The sequence below is a fragment of the Diabrotica undecimpunctata genome, chromosome 4 (assembly GCF_040954645.1).
Source record: "Diabrotica undecimpunctata isolate CICGRU chromosome 4, icDiaUnde3, whole genome shotgun sequence".
NCBI classification, from domain to species: Eukaryota; Metazoa; Arthropoda; class Insecta; order Coleoptera; family Chrysomelidae; genus Diabrotica; species Diabrotica undecimpunctata.
The window spans coordinates 116,017,855-116,035,198 of NC_092806.1; the positions used below are offsets into that span (position 1 = coordinate 116,017,855).

General features: G+C 36.1%; 2 protein-coding genes across 3 annotated transcripts in view; both read right to left on the minus strand.

The window, feature by feature from the left end:
- Positions 1-17,344, minus strand: part of LOC140439885 (uncharacterized) — a 289,969-nt gene that overhangs the window by 98,163 nt on the left and 174,462 nt on the right. The window lies entirely within an intron of this gene.
- On the minus strand, positions 9,570-10,606 carry LOC140438357 (uncharacterized). The gene has a single exon (XM_072528031.1). It carries the CDS (start codon positions 10,282-10,284, stop codon positions 9,679-9,681), a length of 606 nt encoding a protein of 201 aa, XP_072384132.1. The 5' UTR covers positions 10,285-10,606; the 3' UTR covers positions 9,570-9,678.

Here is a 17,344-nt window from a genome sequence, read left to right on the forward strand (position 1 = left end):
CGGCTCTGAAAACATTTATGGTTGTTGTGTTGAACAACGTACGTAGATTTTTCAGCCAGAAAATTCTTCGCCTTCCTGGTCCTTGTTTTCCTTCTACTTTTCCTTGAAGAATTAATTGCAGCAACCCATATCTTTCGCTATTCCTCATGATGTGACCGAGGTATTCAATGTTGACTGCTTTTATAGTGGTTAACAACTCTTTTCCTTTTTGCATTCTTAATAAAACGTCCCGATTAGTAACGTGGTCGGTATAGGATATCTTCAGGATTCTACGATAAAGCCACATTTCGAAAGACTCAATTTTCTTACAGGTAGCGTTTGTCCACGACTTAACTCCGTATAACAGTATAGTAAAGATATAACATCGTATTAACCTGATTTTTATGGGCACTGATAAATCGTGGCATTTGAATAGCTTAGCCATTTTTTGAAATGCAGATCTTGCTTTCTCTATCCTAGATTTTATTTCTAGGGAATGGTCCCAACTTTCATTGACGTTCGTACCAAGGTAGGTCTGTGTTTTTACTCTATCTATTGGTTGACCATTAACACTGATTCTTTCATTCATTTTGTTTTCTTAATGTTTAGTGAAAGACCATATCTCTGACTCACTTCTGTGATTCTATTCATTAACTCCTGGAGGGCTTCATAACTGTCAGCGAATACCACCGTGTCATCCGCGTATCTGATGTTATTGATACATTCTCCGTTAATTCGAATTCCAGCTTCAACATCTTCTACAGCTTCTTGGATTTGCATTCTTGGGAGTTTCACCATGGGTTTGCATTGTATACTTACTACTAGGTGTCATGTGTTTGTTCCACGGCAGGTGTCGCTACTACTTTTTGAGTATCGGTGCTATAAATATTCAGAGAGCATCCCAGAAAAACTGAAAAAACTCACCGTTTATTACTATTATTATTATAAAACTACTTAAGAAAAGGCGTAGTCAGGCCACCTTTATAAAGCACATTAAGTAAGACAGTGATACAGAATTTTGTTTTATGGGTTATAAATAAGTTTACAGCTTGAGTTGATTGTTTGCATGAAATAACGAATTATATCTCACAAAAGAAATATCTCCTTAAAATTATTTTGATATCTATGATGCGACTTTTCTTATTGTTTACATAAATATTTTGAAATAAATTATGTGTTCATATTATTGGCAAGAAAAACAAAAAATGATTATAAATCAAATGATATGCCACCAAAGAACGTGCTTGTTTTTAAACATAAGCTGAGAATATTAACACCAAGTATATTACGTAAGTGCAATTATTTACACTATTTATCGATGAGTTCCTGATCTTTTAAATATTCACATGTTTATGTGATATTCTACGTGAGTACAAATTCGCTAGCTCAGTTTTTCAATAAATGTTTAATTTTTTATTACTTTAAAGGCAATAAGAATAGGCAATTTTACTTTGGTACGCCAATTTTTTTCATTTTATTGAATGAATAAATATCTGATAAATATTTCGAATAAAGCTGGACCATATAACATGAAATTCTAAGACACCCGTGAATATTTCATTTTTTCTGAAGATGTGATCTCGGATAATGTGGTGTCCCAGTAAAACTGGTAATAAATTATATAAACTGGTGTAAAACCAGTTCAGGCTTGTCAAACCTAGGAATTACCTTAATCTGACTTGATGTAGAGCAAAATTACCGGAAATTATCTTAATAAGAGAAGTAAAATATACTTAAAAAATACCTTTAAAAATCACATAGTCGAGTCTTGGTGTTCATCTATCTCTTTCTCTCCGAATACCTTCTATCTTCACTCTGCAAGCAGAGCAACGAAAGTGTAAGAACTCAGATGTGAGAAGGCTCAGAACAGCGGGACGACATAGAAATATGAAACTACAAATAAATATTCCTAGCTTTATCTTATTTATGTAGGCAACATAAAAATAACAATATAAAAATAAATAAATATTTGTAATTCGACCTTATGTAGTTTTATCCTTTTATGTCGCCAAAACAAGAAGTTAATATGGTTAAATTGAGTTGGTTGATTAAAAGATGTAGAAGATGAATCAGTATCATCAATTTTTGAGTCCACTGCTGAATATAGGCCTATCGTAAATAATTACATTGCTTCCGGTCTTGAGCACCTTGAATCAAATTGTGTTGGACGCGCTTGATGTTTGATTGTCTATTCCGAATTTAATCTCGGGGCCCAGATACCCGTATTTATACACTTGCTCAATTTGTTAAAAACGTTTTTGGCCAGTACAAGGTTGATCATGTATTGTGTTTAAGAAAAGTTAATTTTAAGGCTAACTCGTGCAAAAGAACTCGTGCAAAAGAACAAGACTAAAAGTCTTGAAGAAGTTGGCATGCATGATCTACTCGGTCTGCAATAAGGACTATGTCGTCTGCAAACCTCAAGTTGTTCAGAAATGCCCCATTTATGTTGATTCCAATATTTTCCCAATTATTGTTTCTCATAGCACTCTGCAACAAAGTGGTGAATAGTTTAGGAGAGATGGTGTCTCCTTGCCTAATAACGTTTTTCAAGGGAAATGTGTTTATGTTGCCACAAATTATTCTAAAAGCTGCTGCTTCACTATCAAGGGCTTTATTACTTGTAGATGGTCATTCATTCTAAAGCCGCTCCTAAATCCGAATTGCTCTAGTGGTTAGTGAAATAATAGCTTGAATCTAGCTTAAATCTACATGATGAATCATCATCATTGTCAACAGATATTTCATCCATCGTCAGATGTAATGGAAGGAATACATATCCCACACCCTTAGGTATCTCCATTCATTTCTGTTTGTTGTTTTTTACATCCATTCGTAACCAGCCATTCGCTTGATGTCATCAGTCCATTTGGTTTGACGTCGGCCTCTACTTCTCTTGTTTGGTCTTAGTCACCATTCAATAATTCGCTTCCATTCTTTCTAGTTCCATTTTAACATAGCAATGTTTTGGATTACATCTATAACTTTTGTTCGTCTTCTTATTTCTTTATTGGACTTCGGTGAGCTTAATGTTGAACATTCTCCTTTCCATAGCTGTCTGAGTTACTTGGAGTTTGTGGACTATGTTGTTGTTAAAAGCTTATGTTTCAGTTTCATATGTCAGTACCGGCAGCACATACTGATCGAAATTTTTGTCTCTAAAGTATTTGGTAAGTTTGATTTAAATACTGTTTGTAATCTTCCGAATGCTGCCCATTCTAAGAAAATTATCTACTTAAGTCAGCCTTTAAGTTAAGCTTTGTTAATTCGATTTTTTGCCCTAAGTATTGTAATAAAGGAGGGTTGAATCTAAGGGAGGCTGTCACCACTGAAATATCCCCTGTGTTTAAAGGAGATTTAGCTGTCCGAGCGAATTTGAGGCATACTGGTCCACTAGTTCGAATAGGTCATGATTTCGCCCTCGCGGATTTACAAGAGGGTAGGAATAGAAAAAAACAGGATAGGGGCTGAAGGGTACTCCGATGCAGGCCCTGTAAAGAGTCAGAGGTTATTGGCTTGCGTTAGAAGCCGCGTTAGAAGCCGGGAAGATGTACAAACCAAAAATGTGTTCTCTTCTTGTCTCTATCTAACGGTAAAAAAAAACAAGCCACTTCCAACTTATTATGTATTTAACAAAACGTAAATTTACAACTACTACACAATTAATTACTATTTAACTGGGAATAAGCCACAATTAAAGGTTAAAATACGTTTATTGACGTTTCAATTGTTCCCCAAATGGTTAGTATATATTGTTCGTTCCCTTGGCGTACTTAGGCCCTAGCTAACGAATACGCCTCGTAGTCCAAACTGGAATTCAGGAACAGTCTGGATGAACGCTGGAATTCACTGTACGTTATGGCGGTACTGAGCGAGACGAAAAATTCGTATTTTCGATTCTCTACCTTCCGTCGGACACGATATCACGATAATTGAGCTGAACGCTTGCCGAGAGACACTCTGCCCCGCGCTGACTGCCGAAGTACCACTGGCACCGAACGCGCCAGCACTACCCTCTGGCTCGGTTGCCAGAACGCTACTGCCTGGCTCGGTCGCCAGAACCTTACTCCCTGGCTCGGTCGCCAGCACTTTACTGCCCGCTTGACCAACTTCTTTTTGTTTTTATGTCCTGCCAACTCGTACCCTAGATTATTTCGTCACGTCCGAAGTGGAGCTTTGTTTCTACGTTTTTCGCTGATTATGCCATCTACTCCATGTGTTAAACTTCTTACTCAGCTCAATTCTTATCACTGTTTTACAATTCGTATCTTGTATTATTTTCCAACAAGGTCTAATTTTTACGACAATAAATTACGACAAGTGTCGTAATTTTTTAAACATTCAGGCTTGTGTCAAAACTAGGTCAATTGTTTGTTTTTAATTTGAAATGTATACGTTAAACTGTGTCGAATTTATTCTTATTTAATTTGGAGTATGCAAAGATTATTTAATTAATTTTAATTATTCTTTTCTCGGCTAACTGATTAACGATTGCGTTTGGTGGGGGGGTGGGGTTGTTTCCCTTGGGTATGTGGCTGATAAATTACAGTATATATATATATATATATATATATATATATATATATATATATATATATATATATATATATATATATATATATGACTCAATCTTTTCTATATTATTTTTATCCACAGTTGTATCCTCAGTTATATCTAGAGATTCGTTATTTATATCAAGAGAATAGCATTTCCTACAGTTCTTCTCTGTCTTTTGCTATTAACGCAACATCATCGGCAAATTTCGGGTGATACAGGTTTTCGCCGTCTATCGTCACTCCTTTATTTCCCCATTCTAAAGTTTGGAACATATCTGCTAGAGCTAAAGTAAATTGCTTGGGTGATATAGAATTTCCTTGTCTAACCCCTTTCTGTAGTTTTAGTTTTTCTGTTTTTTCTTCTGTTTTTACTTGAAACGATGAATGAAAGAGAAGATGAATCCCAACAACAAAATAATTTGAGAGTTAATTAAGCAAAAACATTTAGAAATGTTGTGATAGTTATGAGTAAATTAGGGACCCATTTTCCGAAGCCCTCTAACCTACGGAAGAACTCTTCACATACTTCTGTGCTTCATGGCAAGTGGCGCAATGAATCAAAAGATAATTTAGTAATAAATTATTGTTTAAATATTAAGGTGAGTTGCAAGATGGGTTTTGTGAACTAAAAATAAGATTATTACTATACTACTATACTTATTACTACTATATACTAACTATCACCATTTTCAGCATCCTACCTTTGGAACACCGGGCTTTTTATGGTAACTGCTTTGAAGACACAACATGTATTTATTACCTATATTTTGTATATATTTTGATATATCAAATATTAACTATAAATTTGTATATAGAAGGGTATATTTTGTTCTCGTATTCCTAAGATGCGTCGAATAATATATCGCCTGTACTATTTGATTTTTTTATGAAGTCCGAGGTCATATTTCTCACTCCCTTTTTTATAAAACCTCATTCGACACCTTATTTGTCGTTTTATCTATTTTAATAAAGGAGTTTACAGATAGACGGACGGACACACAGACATGGATAATTAGAGGTTTTCACCATTCTTTTAATGTTGTAAAATGCTTATCACTAATTAATTATTTTGTATTTATTTGAATTTATTTAAAAATATAAAAACATTTCCCATTTTTCATTCGATTTAAAATACATTCTATCCTAGACATAACTCCCACTTAAAAATAAATTATCAAATTTATTGTTTACTTCATCAATTATATGTGGGATAAAACAATTACATATCTTCCTACATATAAATTTGTTTGTCATATCATAAGCTCGATAATATTTAATCCACACTTATCAAAAAAAAATGTTTATCTTTGGTTTAATCCTTACAATAACATCCGTACTCTACACATTAATATGCTTGTTGACGAAACATGTTAGAGTTCTTGTCTTAATTTTGTTGTCGTGTTTGTGAACGAACCTAATTTGGATATGTAAAATTGTTCTTGAACATTTTGGTTATTATAACATCGAACAGTGGGATAGGATAATGCCCTGGACAACGTTCAGTTTTTATTCGTTACTGTTATTCAAAAACTAATAACTCACCTGCGATGTAAGTTAGATTAAATAACTCAGCAAGCATGGTTACCGGTTCAAATTCCGGATAAAGAAGGAAGGTTGGGGAAAAGGGTTACCAACCTTACCTTAGAAACAAAAAACTGTAAAAAGAGCACAAAGAAAAGAACTAGATTCATCAAACGACGGCGAATATGCGAGAAAAAAGTTTAAGTATTGCGACATGAAACATCTGATCTCTCTACAAATTAGTAGAGAGTAGTAGCTTTCAGTAGCTCTTTACACGCTACTGAAGCTAAAAAAGCTAAACTTTACAATTTTCTACAGCTACAAAACTAAGAACTATATCTTGGGAACCGGTTTTGTGGTAAATAATGCAATGAAATGGTAAATTTTTAACTACAGCCTTCTTAAAGTGATCATTAGAAGAAAATGGCGAAATTAATGTGTGGCTGAAGAACGACATTAACATTTTTATTGAAGGCATTAACACATTAAAGTTGGTAAAGAAAAGCAATACTCACCCACTAGTATATGGGAAATGAGTCAGTACTCACAATCTTAATTTTTATTTAATAAAGTTGGCAAATTTTGGGCTACCGGTTTCAAGGCTTACAATATTTGCACCATCATCAGGCCCCAGTACGTTATTTTTATTTGTATTAAAAACTAAACGATGTCAGATACAGGAAAGCTCTATAAACTAAGGTACTTCTGAGAATCACCTTCCCTCTTAAGGAATACATTTACTCGTACAATTTCAAGATAATCTTCACTTCCAAGCTGAATAGCAAGATGTTATTATTATTATAGCAAGATGTATAAGATACACCAGATTCACGAGATAGTTGTCTGATAGACTGTCGATTATCCATTTGTAAATGACCCAATACCGCCACTTTAATTGCTTCATTTCGCACTGGACGGTCTACTTCGTACTTTGTGTTGTTAACGTCACCTTTAGCTTCAAACTTATCAGTTAAATGTTTAACGTATTGATGACTTTCGTTTTTTCTGGGTGGTTCGTATTAAAGATCCTTGTTATTACTATTACTGATATTCAACCAATAAACTAGTTAAATCCAAAATTACCTAAAGTTATTACGTAAATTAAAAAAAAAAGTGTCGTATAGAGAAAAAAATTACCTTTCAAATGATGTGCCACTCGACCACACTTGCTATTTAAAAAAAAAGCTGGGGGTTGATGCAGGGCAGTAGGGGGTTGCATTTGGGGGCATGAATTTTGCACAAAAATTCTTCCTCCTCCCAATACAAATTGACGTATTTTATTAAATTCTTAAGAAACTCTTGGTTTCTGAGTTTCTGGGGGGGAGGAGGTGGTTAAATTTTCGCTGGAACACACTGTATGTGTCACATTATTAGTGTTTATAACTGTTAAGCTAATTTTGAACGAAAAGTTCTGAGTTCTAACAAGATAGTAGGAAAACAAAGGCCGGTACTTAAGTAACTACCCATGATAGACCTCTTAGGCCGTAGAAGAGTGGTTGCGCCCACTTATATTGAAACTAACCTACTCAAGTAACTTATTAAACAGTTACCAATAAGAAGAAAACTATATATCTTATTCGGATTCTATTCTAGTATGTTCACAAGGACAACATCCAAGAATAGTTCTAGTACATCCTGATTATGCACAGTAAAGAAATATGTGACAGATTTCTGTTCAGTTGTGTTTAACTTTTTTAGGACGTGCTACCACACTTTTCTATACATGTTCATTGTACTGGTCACTGAGGTACACTATAATATGCAAATTAGTTGTATTTTCGAAACACACGAGTTAAAAAGGCGAATAGGCCTGACATGGACAGCAATTAGCAAACTAAGCCATGTTCTAAAAAGTGCAATTTCCATGTGTCTCAAGCGAATGGTTTATAATCAATGGGTTTGCCTGTACAAACTTAACAAGCGGAGACTGAGCAAAAATCCGCTAACAAAGTTAAGAGTTAACAAGCTATGGAACCTGCAATGCTGGATGTGAGCTTCGAGACCACATAACAAACCAACAAATCAGGCAAAGAGCAGGAGTTCAAGATGTTATCGAAATAATCACGATACTGAAGTAGAACTGGCCAGAGCACTTAACTAGAACACAAGATAAATGGTGGACAATACGATTCATGGATAGGAGACCCAGAAACTATAAAAGAAGCCTAGGACGACCACCTAAGATGGGCCGACGACGTAAAAAGAGTAGCGGGAAACTGGCTACAAGCGGCCCAATGTAGAAAACACTGGAAAGGACTAAGGGGGCATATGTCTAGCAGTGGACGCGATTGGCTGATGAAGATGATAATGTAATTAGTGCGTTGATCCAGTTAATCAACCAACTTTTCGCTCAGAAACGCAAGAGTTCTCAATATTACATAAGGAGGGAAGGCAGTAGAGAGAGATAATATAAAAACAGGGTTTATTGAAATAAATTTTAGACAAACTTACAATAGCATAGATATCAGGTACGTTGATGATACCGTCCTAATAGCAAGCAACGCACAAGAACTACAAAATATAATAAATGCGGTAGTTCCTCATAGCGAAATTTTTCCAAAACTAAAATTCTAGTATTTTCAAAGATACCAACAAACGTACATTTGTATGCCAAGGGACAAATAATAGAATAAGTAACTTCCATAAAATATTTGAAAGCAAATATCAAAAGCCAGTTTAACCCAAAAAAAGAAATCCTATCAAGAATCGATCAAGAGAGAAACACACTCGTGAACATGAACACATTTTTTACAAGATCAGGACTTAGTCTAGAGCTCAGAAATCGAATGATCAGATGTTAGTTTTCTCTGTTTTGCTGTATGGCCGTGAAAATTGGACAATGGACTCTGAAACAGAAAAAAGAATAGATGCCTTTGAAATGTATATATACAGCCGGATGCTGAGAATTCCATGGATAGAAAAAGTTACCAATGGTGAGGTACTTCGACGTATCAGTAAACTAAAAGATTACTCAGCATAAGCAAAGAGAGAAAAATGCAATACTTGCGTCATGTGTTGAGAGGTGAAAGATATGAATTACTTTAAATCATATTGGAAGATAAAGTGCAGGGCAAAAGATCAGTAGGAAGACGCCAGAACTCGTAGCTGAAAGACCTGAGGAGATGGTTCGACTGCTCATCCGCAGAGATCTTTCGCGCAGCAGTTTAGAAAAGTTACAATTGCCATTTGGATCGCCAACCTTCGAAAGAAAACAATCTATTTTATTAAACCTATTAAACAATTTTCTGGTTATCTTCAGGTCTCCAGACAGGTTAAGTTAAAATGCTAAAACAATTACAAATCGTAACTAAAAGAGTTCTATCAGGTATGTTTCAAATAGTGCCAATATTACTTATGTATGGTTTAAGGGAATATATAAATGGTACTTACATGCTGGTGCAAGGATTATTCATAAAAATAATATATTTACATATAAGGAATGAGCATAGTAAAGTTACATATATTCACTACAATTATATAAGGTATATAAGCCTAGTCAAACAATGATTGTTCTGAAAACATTTATTTATACTACCCCAGTTTTACAATATTTGGAAGACGAACAATATAATTAGAAATAAAAATAAAATAAAAACTTTACTGAATAAATAATAAGATACATTTACCAAACCCACTTCTGATTTTTACTACCAATACCCTTTTTAGCCTTTCTATACTCAGTAGTCTCCATCCCAACACCAGTTATAGGGTTGCGTAGCATACTAGAGCATAAAACACCTTCAGATGACGTTGATGGTTTTTCTCTTGACGATTTCTTCTTTCCACTATTAATACTTTTTCTAGCTGTGCTTGCAGCGCTCCGTTCCGAAACAATATTAAATTCTCTAGTATCTATAGGAGTAACAGGAACACTTCTTGAAGATTGAAGAACGTTAGTGTCATCACCCACTTCGTGCATAGGTGGTATTTCGTCTGTTTCATCAATTTCTTCATTTAAATTGAGTTCGTTAAGATTATCAACAACATTAACATCTTGTTCTATACCTTCATCTGATACATTTAATTTCTCTAAATCATGTCTTTCCGTAACTTTGTCTCCTCCTTCAAAGTTGTCAATAGGCCTTGAAGAGCCGTATATAAAGCCATTATTTTGTGAAGATGTAGGGCGTCTTCGTAACTTCATAGGAGAGTATCCGTTTATTGAAAATATCTGTCTTCCATCTGTTAAATCTTCATTTAGGCAAAAAATATCACTAGCGTTTCTCATCTTTAAAAATAATATGATTTTTAAAAGGGGAATGTCACTTTGACGTAATATTTATAGCTAGACAAATTTATCGCCATATCAGTGTGACGCCATGCTGTATGTTTTTAGTTATTTTTGTTTTAATGAGCGAAGTATCCACAATATGTTATCTTCAAAATAGTTTATGTTAAACTTTTAAGGAACGTTTTAACTTTAGATGATATCTCACAAAACTACTATGCAAATGACTTTCGTTTTTCAATAATCGAGAGCTACAGAAGCAAAACTTTAATCTATTTAGCATATATTTAATATTAATAATTGGATTCCTATTCGAAAAGCCAACGAGTCAACACCTCGGCTTCTTCAAATAGTATTTCTTATAAAAAAAACTTGTCAGTTAATGTGTTTTGTTATCAAGTAATTATTGAAAGTGAAAAGTTTTTTGTGAAACAACTTGGTACCTATGTAAACTTTATAATTGATACAAACACAATAAATAGGCCAGGCATTGCGCCTGATTTTCATTAAATATTTTGGCATCCAGAATATTTAAAAATGCTTCTTCAACCCACCGCTCCAAGCTACGCAGCTGTTACCACATCAAAAACAACAAAACCTACACCGGCGACCACATCATATCCTAGCAGAAAGCAAGCAATAGTATTAAATGCTCTTCCGGATACAGCTCTCTTCGATTACATTAAGGCGATCGGTGAAATCGTAACACCAAAGCGTATTACCCACGCTTCCCGCATATCTAACCAACGCATTTGCATCTTTCTTGCTTCTATTTCTGACGTCGATATTCTTCTTAAAAACAATCCCACCGTTTCCGTTAAAAATGAAATTGTCCACATCCGCAGACTCATTTCCCCAACTAAAAGATTGTTAATATCTAATGTATGTCCATCGATTCCAAATCAACTTATCGAGCAGGCATTAAAAAACGAACTTGGTCTGCAACTAGCCTCACCTGTATCTCAGATTCGTACAGGCTCACCCGATGAAGATTATTCCCATATATTAAGTTTTCGACGGTCTATCTACGTAATACCAGATAAAGACAATTTCGAAATACAAACCTCCGTATTAATACATTTTGAAAACACTTCCTTCCGAATCTTCGTTACATCAGACAAACTAGAATGTTTCCTTTGCCAAAAATCCGGACATACGGCTGAAACCTGTCAAAACCCACCGGATACCACTACCCACTCCCGTTTCGCCCAAGTACCTAATGAATCCACCAACAATAGCCCCACCGCACCTTCCGGCACCTCTCACACTTCTGACCCAAATTCTGCCTCCGACAATTTATCCAACGTCACACCTCTACCTTTAGATCAACCTCAACCTACACCTCCTACTATCGCCCTCCTGAAAAGAGCCCATTCAACTGACTCAAGCCTCGATTCTCCCCCTGTAATTGCCATTTCAGATCCTACTACTCACACTCCAATAGATCCACATTCCCTCGATGACACCTCCTTCCGGGCCCCCAAATCAGCCCCTAAAAAAAATCGAAAACCAAAGATACAAAACCATCAGCCACTATCAGCCCGTCTGCCCGCTTAATCATAGAAAATCTTATAGCAGCAAACCCATCATCCTTTTCAATTAACTCGCTACAACTAATTGCTTTCTTGGAAAATTCTTTCGACTGCCATGACCCCTTAGCTGAAGCATACCAATTTACTACGAACATTAACGCCCTTCTTGATGACCTTAAACAAATATACCATAATATCTCTGATAGATCACTTAAAAATCGTATAACTCGCCTACAAAAAAAAATTAAGGCTACGATGAATCTAAATGATGTTATTGACACTGTTAGTCTTGCATCTGTTAGCTCTAATGACAGTGACCCATCCTTAGACAAAACCGACCTGCCTTAATTTATAACTTTTATATTCACTATAATTCAATGGAATTGCGACGGATATTATCCGCGCTTAGAACGTCTGCAGCTACTGATATCTCTCCACCACCCCACCTTCATTTGCTTACAGGAAACTAACTTCACGTCAACTAATCTCCATACACTCAAAGATTTTGAAGGGTATCATTACATCAGATCTGTCTGCTCCAGAGCTAGTGGAGGTACATCTATATTTGCTTCTAAAGACCATTACTCCACTCTTCTTCCTCTGACTACCAATCTCGAAGCCGTCGCCATCACTACTTACTGCCCTAACAAACTTACAATATGCTCTATATACATCCCTCCTGACTACATTCTAAAGGAAGAAGAACTTCTTGATTTAGTGTACCAACTCCCCCAACCCTATATAATTGTAGGAGACTTCAACGCCCACAACACTATGTGGGGCTCCTCGCGTACATTCGGACGTGGTAAAGTTGTTGAAAATATTCTTGATTGCACTAGTTCATGTATCCTTAATACGGGATCACACACCCACTTTAACATTGCTTCAGGTGCTTTTTCTGCCATCGATCTAAGCATATGTGATCCCAAATCGGCCCCCAAATTACCCTGGCAAACAGCGGACGACCTTCACGACAGCAACCATTTCCCTATAATTATACGTGACAACACCTATGACCAAGTTTCAGTGAGAAGTTATTGGCGCTTCAACAAGGCTAATTGGCCAGAGTTCTCCAAAAAATCGGAATCCCTAATATGTAAATTACCTAACTCTAATAATATCGATGATTCCATAAAACTATTCTCAGATGCCATAATTAAAGCAGCATTAACTCATATTGGCAAAACTACAATTAGCTCCCGACATAAAGTTGTTCCTTGGTGGAACTCTCAATGTGAACTCGCAATTCGACAATCAAAGACTGCGCTCAATCAATACCGCAAACATAAAAGTCCTGAAAATCTAATTAAGTATAAAAAGCTGAAAGCCAAAGCCAAATACGTTGTCAAACAGAGCAAGAAAACATCCTCGCATAACTATGTATCGTCTTTGAATGATAACACAAATCCCTCCCAAATGTGGAAAAAAATCCGACAAGTTCAGGGACAAAAAACTAACACCAAAATTACCCATTTAATCTCTAACAGCACTTCTTCTAGCAACAGCCAAATTATTTGCAATACCCTGGCTAATACATTTGAGGAACAATTTCACAACAAACTCAAACCCCTAATTTCATCCTCTACACAAGAACCGCTCTCCTACAACCTCACTTCACAGCACTTACAAGATATCGACAATATTAATTCTCCTTTCTCACTTTCTGAACTTACATCTGCTTTATCCTCATGCAAAAATACTTCTGCCGGCCCTGATGATATCCCTTATATTTTTCTTAAAAACCTACCCAACCGCTGCCTCACTTTCCTGTTAGACATATATAACTCTATCTGGTCTTCTCAAATATTTCCTACTCAATGGAACACATCCGTAATTATACCTGTCCTAAAACATGGCCAAACACCAATCTTTCCTCAGTCCTATAGACCGATTTCTCTCACTTGCACCATGTGCAAATTAATGGAAACGATGATAAACAGACGTCTTTTATGGTTTATTGACAAACACCAAATTTTACCTAAAGAACAATCCGGTTTTCGTCGACATCGTTCCACAAGCGATAACCTCGTCCTCCTTCATGCCCACATCGCCGGAGCTATTAATAACAGTCAAGAAGTGATTGCCTGCATTTTTGATATTGAAGCTGCCTTCGATAAAATACCTAGACAGGTTATTCTCGATAAACTATTATTATATGGCCTTAATGGTAATATTTTTAAATTCATCAAGCACTTTCTTAGCTCTAGATCTTTCAGAGTCTCTGTAAATGGTTGTATATCATCACCACACATCCAACAAGACGGAGTCCCTCAGGGCTCTGTATTAAGCCCCACATTGTTTATTTTATCAATTAACCATATATGCCACAGTCTTCCCTCCCCAGTCAAATTTACTTCATATGCTGATGACCTTGTAATTTATTGCCATGGTGTTGCGACCACTACTACTTGCAAACTTCTCCAAACATCTGTGGACTTATTACAAAATAGATTGACTGCCATCGGCCTGTCCCTCTCATCTACAAAATCACAACTCATTAAATTTACCAGAAAAACACTCTCCACTGCCCCTAAAGTCTTAGTGAATAACCACCCTCTCCCAGTCGTTGATCACCGCAAAATTCTAGGACTAATATTCGACTCCCGACTTTCTTGGAAACTACATATTCAGGAAACTAGAGCAGAGTACCTAAAACGTTTAAATATTATCAAAACACTTTCCCACTACCAATGGGGCGCTAACGAATGTACACTATTAAAAGTATATAGGTCTCTCATTCGCTCTAAACTCGATTACGGCAGCTTTATATATATATGTCAGCATCCAAAACATCTTTACAAACCCTTAATTCTGTGCATAATACTGCTATCCGCCTCTGTTTAGGAGCTTTTCGTAGCAGTCCAGCTGAGAGCCTCTACCGCGAAGCCAACGAACCTCCTCTTTGGCTTAGGCGCCAATATCTCCTCCTTTCTTACGCTGCCTCTACTTCAGCTAACCTTTCTAATCCAGTACACACACTGCTGACATTACCCAACTATACTAGTACTCACCCTCCTGCTCCACGCATACACACTATCGCCCTCTTACTTCCAACTTTAATACCACATATAAATTTATCCCTAACTAACCCTCTCCCGATCCCGCAGAACTCTCCTTGGACCAAAACTTTACCGAAATTTAATGTGTCACTTACAAAGTTTAGTAAGGCAGAAACCAACCAGGATTTGATTAGGAAATCCTTACTAGAAATTCTTAATTTTAAGAAATTCGATCGGGTACTCTACACTGACGCATCAAAGAGCGAAACGGGGGTTGGTTGGGCGGTTACCACTACGGAAACAGTCGTTAGTTCATGTCAAATACCTGCCACATGCAGCGTTCACACTGGTGAACTGTATGCTATTTACCAAGCCTTCAAACTCTGTACAGCACCCAATCAACATATTGCCATCTGTACAGACTCCCTTGCCTCTATCCAGTCCATCAATAATCTATTTACTAATCACCCTCTTGTAGAAAAAATCCATGATATTTACCAAAATCTTATCATCCACGACATCCATATCACTATCATATGGATTCCCTCCCACATCGGGATTATGGGTAACGACAACGCCGATCGCTTTGCCAAAGAAGCTGCTGTATCCAATTGTACACCACGTAATATACAAATTGCCAGTGACCTAAAAACTAGTATAAAGAAACTCGTACGAAATTACTGGCAGAATCATTGGAACCAATCCACTACATTTTTACACCAAATAGATCAGACGATTGAGCGGTTCGTTATCCCTGGTATAACTAGAAATGAGATGGTTGTTGCTAGAAGATTGCGTATTGGTCACACCAAATGTACACATGGTCACCTAATGAATTCTGCACCTAAGCCAATCTGTCACTATTGCCAATCTCCACTAAGCGTTCTACACATCCTTGTGGACTGCCCTCACTACAATAAACGACGCCAAGAACTGGGCATGGAAGGCGACATCAAAGATATATTATCGAACCAGAGCCAAGTCATCACAGCTATCCAGTTCCTGAAGCTAGAAAACTTATTAAATAGTATATAACTATAGTAAATAATATGTAATTGTACCTTTATAATTGTATCCACGGTCCCTCGTGCTAATGGCCGAAGCTGTCACAAGCACGTTAAATTAAATAAAAAAAAAAAAAATATTAATAAATGAGATTAAAAATTTGGGACAAAGAAAACCTAAAGGTGGGACGAGTAATAGAAAAAAGGAACTGGGTTTAGTTAATACTATTTTAAGATAAACATAATACAAATTGTACACCAACCGTATTATAATGTTTAGTTTGTCAAGAGATATTTCAACAACTAAAAGGCCACTGATAATTAAGTTTTGAACATTGGTGGAAAGAATTGAAAATCTAAAATTTTATGAAATAATAATTGGTAGAGGATTTTATGAAAAAGGAAACGGAATATGTGCTCTAGGTATAAAAAGAGTAACTGGAGATCCATCACAGCTTCATAAACTTAAAAAAAAAGGCAGTGGCTTCGTTCTTTGCCCTGATACTCCAGTTGCCAAAGACGAAAATGCCACCGAACCTCTAAAAATCATACGAAGAAGCTGAATTTTGCTGAGAATAAATTTTGGGTTCCCAAAAATGATGCAAAATAGTTTGCCACTCCAACCCTCGGGCTTCATCCTAAATCCCCCCTCGTAAGAGGAGGAGGGACGGAATACATCGATTTACCAAGAATCTGTACGATGTAGGAAAAACGTTTTAAACAAGAAATATAGCTGAGATAACTTTAAACAAAAATGTTTACATATTAGCACATTTTCTGTAGAACGAACTGATCTCTCAGAAACAACGCTTGAAGCGACCGGCGATATAATGTCAGTTACACGCGCGAAATCAATTTTTTAAATAAAATTTGTATCAGGCTTGATAGTAAAAATTCAATATCTTTTGATCAGAGTGTCCTATCGACAAAAATCAAAATGCGTTTTAAAGGTAATGAGTGCAGCTTTTTTATCCAATTTCAATTTTTAGAGCCTAGTCTTCCAAACCTATAGCATGAAAGTTCGATTTTGAGTTTTGGCAACAAATATGAACTATGCCTAAAAAACTTTGAATTTAAAGCGACTTCTACGGTACACAAAAACAAATATGAAGATTCATACGAAACCAACGGAAAGAAATGGCAACATTGAAGGAATACAATAACATACCAGCAAACGAATGGGAAAGATACCTGACGGAACTGTTTAAAGGAAAGGAAAATAAAAATCAACACAATAACGTACCTGAATTAAGACACGAAATAGAAATCAGTTTTCAGGAAGTAGAGATAGCCATAAATTCATTCAAATATAGAAAGTCACCAGGACCAGACGGAATAAACAACGAGCTTCTAAAATTTGGAGGAGAAAGTATAAGCCTAGAGATTACAAAACTTATACAAAAACCAATATTGCACTGCAAGATACCAGACGCATGGAGAAACAGCATAATGATGCCAACGTTCAAGAAAGGATATAAAGAAGAGCCCAAAAATTATAGAGGTATAAATCTACTGAACACTGCAT

Coding starts and splice junctions, on each gene's coding strand:
- LOC140438357 (XM_072528031.1), bottom strand. CDS start 10,284: ATGAGAAACGCTAGTGATATTTTTTGCCTAAATGAAGATTTAACAGAT.